Raw genomic sequence first — 8,198 nt, forward strand, 5'->3', positions numbered from 1 at the left:
TTCTGTGGTGAAAAATATAAATAAATAAATAAATGAAGTTAAATAAAATAATTCTAAAAAAAAATAAATCCCTAGATGTGTCTATTAAAGTTCCAATTAGGGCTAAAAATTTTTTTTAATTCACAGGCCAGATGGTGGCATGATGGTTAGGCAGCTAGATCCCACATGACCATCTGTACTGTTCAAGTCCCAGACCTGAAAATCATCCTGGGCACATGTGCATGTGTGCCCAAAATCCCCAAAGCAGAAATGGAGAAAAAGGGATGGTGGCGTGACCATTCCCCATGAGGGGTGCTTTCTCAGTTTGTTCTCCTTCCTCTTTCTCTTTATCCAAGTACACATGCCCTCTAGCAAAGTAATTAAAATAGACTTTTTCAGTCATACTAGCCAATACCTAGTGTTTTGTAGCCATATATTGGACAGTGGCAGATACAGAAAGTTCTAGTATATTGCTAGACAGTACTGGCATGAAACTACAAGTCATTTTTCTTTTGGTTTTCATCTGAATTATTTTGAGTTGTATAAGAAGTTTATTGAAAGAAAAGAGAAAGACACTGGAAAATTTAGTACAAGCCCCAGTGTTCTCCACTTCTATCCCTTTCTTTAATTTTCAATTACTGTATTATCTATCATAGTTCTATTATGCTATTATACCTGGTATTTAATTTTAGTATTATACAGTTCTCACTACATTTTCCTCCATACTATTTCTTTGAAAAGTAATTCATATCTCTGAGCAAGCCTAGCATTCACAAGTCCATAAAACGGTAGTAAGTCATTAATTATATCATCTGCTTTTTAAAAAAATTAAATCTTTTTTCTTTGACTACTAGGCAAAATCTAAAGAAGTAAAGGCACGAAATGCACAGTTATTGAAAATGCTTCAGGAAGGTGAAAGTAAGTGATTTGTGTGTTTTTAGAACTAAAAGTTTATCTTAAATAATATCCAAATACAATTTTTCAAGATACATGATGATTTATTAACTCAAAATGAAAATGTTTCCCAGAAGTGATACAAGCTGGATAGTTGTTGGTAATGTTATTATTATAAGTCACTCTTAGAGCACTTCAGTCTTATATAAGTTTATAAATATTTCAAGTAATAGAAAGCCTTGAAATTTCAATTGTTACTAATTACTGAACTATATTTAGAGGGAAAACAAGCATAACATTTGCTAGGGATTCTTCTTTTTAGTTATTAAAAGAGGCATCTGTCGTCATTTGAGGTTTTCTTCTTTCTTTCTCCTCTCTTCTATAGCTCTTTTGTTACTTTTCTAAACTTTTGATAAGAATTCACCAGCAAGAAGCCAAGGAAATCAACCCAAACAATGATTAGAGAGATCAGCAGATATTCTATGAAAGCCTCCCAAATCAGTTGCATTCCTGAATGTGTATATCTAGTGCCACTTACCTTGAAAATTCTATAGAAATTTTCTATTCATAATAGAAAAGGAAATGTGTTAATTTTGTAATAAAAGATGTATGCAAAGAAATTCTAAACCATAAAACACATATGTGGGGACTTCAAAAAGTTTGGAAAAATATAATTAAAATACAAGTTTATTTTGGGACCAGCAGTTAGCATAATGGCTATGTCGCTGGACTCCCACGTAGTCGACCGCAGTTCACGTCCCAGACCTGGTGGCTTAAAACTCACGCCAGGCGCGTGTGCGTGCGTGCCCAAGATCCCAAGAGAAGAATGGAGGAGAAGGGATTGCGGCGTCGCCATCCCCCCTGGAGGGTGATTTCTCGCTTTCTATCTCTCTGTCTCTCTCTGTCTGGCGAGCGCACGTGCCCTATATCAAAAACCTCTACAAAAAAAAAAAGTTTATTTTGGTACAAAAAAAGTTAATATATGTACATAGTTTTTTCCATAAACTATGTGCATTTTCCATGAGCTTTTCAAAGACCCCTTACAGATTAAGATATAAATAAATGAAAATCAGTTAATTTATTCAGAAGATTATTTTCTCAATAGACAAAATTAAATGTAATAAACAATTTTCCCTGTTAACAAATGAATATGAAATCCCAAATACAGCTCCTATGAGTACAGTATACACTGAAGAAGTTGTGTAATTCACATTGAAGAAAATAAGATACTGAAAATCATTTTCATTGTGAAAGTACTGGGAGTAGAACCAAAATTTAATCCGTATTATTAAGTAACAGTTATCAAAACAATAAGAGAAGACATAGAAATCACATCCAGTTGAACAGAATCTTGAAATAGTTTCAGACTTATATTTTTTATACCTTTATTATACAGCAATTATGATGAAGCAGATGTTAAAGAATAATGGGGAAAGGCATTGTTTGGACATACAGATATCAAAATCCTGAGATTAATTTAGACCTGTTCATTTATTGAACTTCATATTGGTCAGTTAATGAACAAAAGTATGAAAATTTAAAAATTAACTTGTTTAGAAGATATTTTCCTAATTGAAATGGTAATATTGGACACTGGATATATAAGTTCTAAATATGTAAAAATAAAATAATATTCCTCACTAATAAACTGTCATTGAAAGTGGAAAAGTTATCTAATGAAAGCTTGCTCTCAGAAATACATTTAAAATGGCTATCAGTAATATTAATGTTCATAGTCCATACTAGAAGTAATCCAAGAAGAAGAATTTTATGTAGGATCATTATATGGAAGTTCTCATAATACTTTACTATTTATAATATGTGTAAATATAGTCAGTTCTGTCCTAATACAGCATGTTCTTAATAATCACCACCCTTTGTAGAATCACACAGTTAATAGGAGCACAACACTCAAAATCTTTATTGGTGTCCCAGCTGTGGTAGTACCAGTGGGAGGGTGCCACCACACAGTGGTTGAGGTGACAAGGGAAGCCTTGGTTTTGTCCACAGCCCAACATAAAAAGGATTAGTCAAGGTATTTAAAATTTTTAACTGTGAATTTTTTAAATTTTCTTGTGTTCTTGACTTATTTAGTATACATGTAATAATTTTCATTGTATCTGTACAACTAATATTTTAACACCACAGAAAATGTAAAATTGCCAAGAACATTTGCTGTGGTGAAAATGAAGAGTTATGCAGTGGTAAGAAGTACATGCATTAAGTGTGAAGATAAATCATTGTTTTGACTAGCGTGCTGTGTCTTAGTTCACTTAAGTATCTTAAGTATTGTTAAAGTATTCAGGTGACAGAAGAGACTGTTCTGCTGTTTTTCCTTTTTTGTCAGTGAAAGACAAAGCAGAAATACTTCTGCAAGTTGATGAATCACAGAGTATCAAGAATGAGCTAACTATACAGGTAAGGAACTGTGAAGCATACACGACTGATTCTTTAAGCTGTTCTTTAGCTTTGAAATTTTTAAAAAATATTTATTTAATTATTTATTATTATTATTTTAATTCACCAGAGAGAGAGAGAGAGAAAGAGAGAAGTGAGAAAGTAAGAAAGCAAGCTGCCAGGTCCTGGATTCGATACCTCAGTTCACCATTTAGGAGTCCAGTGCCTTAACCACTATGCCACATGCTGGCCTCATTCTTAAATTATTAAACTTAACTAAACAGAAATACTGCTCATCAACACTGCAAGAAAGTAATGTAGATTATACTTTTATTATGGTTATGTAATAACAAATAAAGATTCATTTTGATGCAGTAAGGGAGGTAGGTATGTCCTGAAGAATGGGCTAAGATTGACTTTTAATGAATCATAAATATAGAAGTAGAAAGGGTAAATAGAACTTACCCTGTTTTGGGGCTTTATTTTTCTCCCCTTCACATTCTTATTCTGTCTTCTCAGGACAGAGCCTGTCCTATTTATCCGTGACAGAGAGCATACACAACAATATATAATGCCTAATGGAAATTATGGGGAGGGATTTTTTTTACTGGTACTTGTTCATCTAGTTGTCAAAAATGATCATTGTGAAGGAGTGTTAAGAATATTTGCCAGAAAAGTGTCTTATTGAATATTTGGTTATAGGTGACTTCACTTCATGCTGCATTAGAACAAGAAAGATCTAAAGTAAAAGTATTACAAGCAGAATTAGCCAAATACCAGGTATGCTTTTATAATTTGAGTGTTTTCATCACAAATGATACATCTGGACAGTACTGTGTGAAAATAAATGCACTGTTTTCTTATTAGGCCAAAATTCACTCACCAAATACACCCCTAATTTTCTTATTGGTCATATAATTTATGTTTTAGAAAATGTTAAAGTTTTCTAGTTATTGGTGTGTGCAGTGATAACTATAGTAATTCAGGAAAGTCATTGGTATTACATATAACTGTAGATATCTACCTTAAAGAAACTTTGTCACTAAATTTATTTTGATTTTCCTGCTATCCAACAGGAAAATCCAACAGTATTTGTTAATACTGTTTTTAATGCATGTCATTACATATCTAATGTCTTATAAAAAATGTCATTATACATCTAATGTCTTATAAAACCAATTTATGCTGTTTTTCTCTGAATATAGCTTCAGGGAACTTTTTTTAAAAAAGAATTGTTATTTACTTTATTTAACATTATTTATTTATTTATTTATTGTAATTTGACTAGAGAGGGACAGAGTTGGGGGGGAGGGGTGAGAAAGTAAGCCGCCAGGTCAGGTGCAGGACTCAAACCATGGTCGGCCATGTGGTAGTCTATCGCCCTAACCACCATGCCACCTGCCAGCTCTTCAGAGAACTTTTATGTGGTCAGAAGTGAATAACAGCATTCTAGTTGGGTGTTTTTCAGTTCATTTTGTTTTATTTTAGAAGGTTGATACAGAAATGATTTGGAACATAAGAGGGAAGCTATAGGCAGAAAAAGGATGAAAGAAATGAAAAACACTACCATCATTGTCAAATGGGCTCCATATGTCCCTGATGCGACTGCCACTTTAAGAAGTGCATTTCCACAGCCAAGTAGTTTCCAAACTTGATTGATTATCATGATCACTTGGAAACTTTTTGAGTTACACATTGCAGTCCAATTAGATGTGGAACAAAGTGTAGATGTCAAAACTGTAAAACTATTACTACTTGGGTGATTTTAATGATCCAACTATGTTTGGGTACCATTGATAATTTATAAAAATGGGCAAAACTATAAAACGTATTATAAGGTAAATACATTAAACTATTATTTATGGTTAAATTGAGTGGTAGAGAAGTTATGGATGATTTTAAGTTTCTTTGTACCTTTGTACTTTCCATATTTCTACAATGAATATCTGCCTTAAAAATCAGAAAAAAGGCAGAAAACATTATGTTGAAAGTAGTTTATATGAAAATTTTCCTGTCTTTTAATCTGTCTTCCTTTTTCCTTGACTCAAGTCAAATACCATAAATGGTATTGGTATTTGGAACAAATGGCATTTCATATGGAACAAATTAAATACAGATTTATATAGGACACTGAACAGTATGAAAAGAATAGCTTAATTTTCAATCTTCTGATAAAATCAGATATCTAATGCTATCTTATATTAACAAAACTAGATAGAACTTGAACTATAAATTAAAGTACCAAAAAGGTATTGACATGAATTACTAAATTTGCTGATCAGATGAAAAATTTGTGTGGTTTTAGTGTTGACCAAAAACTTTAATTTTTTTTTAAACTAAGGGACAGTCAAAAATGAATTCTAAGGAAAAAATATAATTGGTCATTTTAGGAAGCCTAAACTAATTCAAATAGAACTTTTTCTGCAACCTACTTTAGTCATTTATAAAAGTAACCATATAAAAATAATTTAGTGGCATGTATACTCAAATTTACAATAAATCCAAAAAATAAATTGCTTCCTTTCATACCCTAAAAAGCCTTTGCCTCATATATTCTTAACATGAAAATGGCCCCCAAATGGTATTTCCTAAATAATTTGCTCTATTTTTCTTTACAGGGTGGCAGAAAAGGGAAAAGAAACTCTGAATCTGACCAGTGTAGGTGATTACTTTAGCCTTTGAAGTCAACACAAAAATGAAAACTTTCAGGGTTTTGCAAAAATGTATATATTTAATGCCGTATAACTGCTGAACTATGCAGTTTTTGTTGAAGGAACTAAAAGCACCTAGCTCACTAACAGTCTATAATTTTATGTTCTTTTGGCTTAAAGTGAAAAGAAGAAATAGAGAATTCCAGCAGAACTCAATGTTTATTATTGTTTCCTATCCATACTTACCACTTTAGTTTTTCATCATTCAATAAAATTAATTTACTCTTCCACTAATATGTTTGATTTTTTAAGTTTCAGAAACAGTGTAAAAATATTGTTTTTGCTTCTAGTACAATTAACTGGGTCCTTTCAGTTCAGTGGGTATTTACTTCCCACTTTCTGTGGGCTAAACCACTACAGAACATACAAGATGAGTAAACTACAGTTAATATCCTCAAGTAACTTACGCTTAGAGGAAATAGAAGGTGATGTTAGGTAAAAATGAGAGCAAAATTTTATTATCTTACATATTAGAGTGTGTTATCACATTGTTTGGAGCTTAAGAAAACTTGCAGGAGATAGTTTTCAGAGAGTAGATACTTTTTGGGTTTTTTAGTTTTTTTTTTTGTTTGTTTGTTTGTTTTTTTGCCATAGGGTGCAAAGAGAGAGACAGAGAGAGGGAAAGTGAGAAATTAACTTCCAGCAGGGATGACCAAGCCACAATCCCTTCTCCATTCTCCTCTCTCAGGATTTTGGGCTCTGTCACTCTCTTCTCTCCTCTCTCTCTCTCTCTCTCTCTGTCTCTCGCGTGCACACGCTGACTCTTTCTCTCTCTCTCTCTCACACACACACAGACACACACACATACACACTCCTGGCGTGATTTTCAAGCCACAGGTCCAGGACTCAAACCATGTTTTCAACCATGTGGGAATGTAGTGCCTTAACCACCTTACCACCTACTGGCCCCTGAGAGTAGATGATTTTTCTATAAATTTGTGGGAGACATTCCAGTCAGGAAGAACAAAATTTGGACTGAAAAGTTTGTTTAGAGAAAAGTCTGGCTTGGGACAGTAACAAAACACTGCAAAAAGAAAGAATGTTGGTATGTGGAAGAAGAGAATGAGAGTTTTCATTAGTACAAGCAACTGCTAGAATAATTAGTTCATGAGATTCAATTTTTGTAAATATAGTCAGTGAAATATAATTATGACAAGAGATTGATAGTAAAGATGAATACATAAATATTGGTCTTGGCCTCCAAAACCAGCACTGTATAGAAGATTCCACTTCATGAGTCTTTGGGGGGAAAAAAAAATTAAGCAGAAGGGTAATGAAATTGTCATCAGTATTACATATTTGATTTCTTCCATGAGATCATATGAGCTTTGTAAAGAATTGTGATTTTTCATTTCTTATGTGCCTAGTGCTTAGAGTAGGTGCTAAGGAAATGTTTAGTTAATGGTAAAGCCTTTTGTTCTTTTAAGAATTACTTATTTAATTTTATTTTTTATTATTTTTAAAATTTTCTATAGGGCACATGTATGAGAGAGGGAGAGTGAAAGTGAGAAAGCAATCTGCTAAGTCCAGAACTCGTACCATGGTTGGTCATGTGGAAGTCCAGTGCCTTAACCACCATGCCACCTGCTGGCCCAGTGGTAAAGTTTTTTAGGTAGTTTTCTCTCAAGTTTATATTTGATCAAGAATAGGTACCAATGGGGCTGGCAGGTTGCATTGTTGTTGGGGTGCTGAACTCCCACATGGTCAACCCAGTATGAGTCCTGAGCCTGGCAGCTTGCTTTCTCACTTTGTCTCTCTCTCTGTCTCTCCTTCTTGGGAGTGCACGTGCCTTATAGCAAATTTAAAAAATAATGATAATAAAATTAAATAATTCTTTAAAAAAAGAATAGGTACCATCAGCACATTATTAATTCATTAAACATGTATATAATATTAGGTTGTCAGGAAAGTCATGATGTATTTTTCTGTTTTTCTATGCAAAAATGAGTCATGACTTAACCAACACCCCAATATTTCGTGGTAACGTATATTACTTTCTCTTTTTTTAGTTGCTAGAGGACACTTGTGCTTGGGAGAGAGAGAGAGAGGTAGAGGGAAGGAGAGGGAGGAAGCACCCACCATGGGATGTGGTCCCAGTCTCTTCTCTGTCTCTCCATCCTGTCAGGATTTGAGGCACATATACATATGTGGCTGACATTTTTTCAAGCCACAGGGGCTAGGATTTGAACCACGGTTGGTGACATGGGATTCAGCAGG

At 33.5% G+C, this 8,198-nt stretch overlaps 1 protein-coding gene across 1 annotated transcript in view; it reads left to right on the forward strand.

Annotated features, from left to right (window-relative positions):
* GKAP1 (G kinase anchoring protein 1) overlaps positions 1-6,209 on the forward strand; it is a gene marked incomplete in the record, with an annotated part of 88,406 nt that extends 82,197 nt beyond the window's left edge. Inside the window, 4 exon segments of the mRNA XM_014586617.2 lie at positions 847-897; positions 3,221-3,291; positions 3,973-4,050; positions 5,889-6,209. Of these exon segments, the coding sequence (XP_014442103.1) occupies positions 847-897; positions 3,221-3,291; positions 3,973-4,050; positions 5,889-5,936 (248 nt within the window).
* Between the last annotated feature and the right edge of the window lie 1,989 nt (positions 6,210-8,198).

Source organism: Tupaia chinensis, unplaced genomic scaffold, assembly GCF_000334495.1.
Source record: "Tupaia chinensis unplaced genomic scaffold, TupChi_1.0 Scaffold000147_1, whole genome shotgun sequence".
NCBI lineage: Eukaryota > Metazoa > Chordata > Mammalia > Scandentia > Tupaiidae > Tupaia > Tupaia belangeri.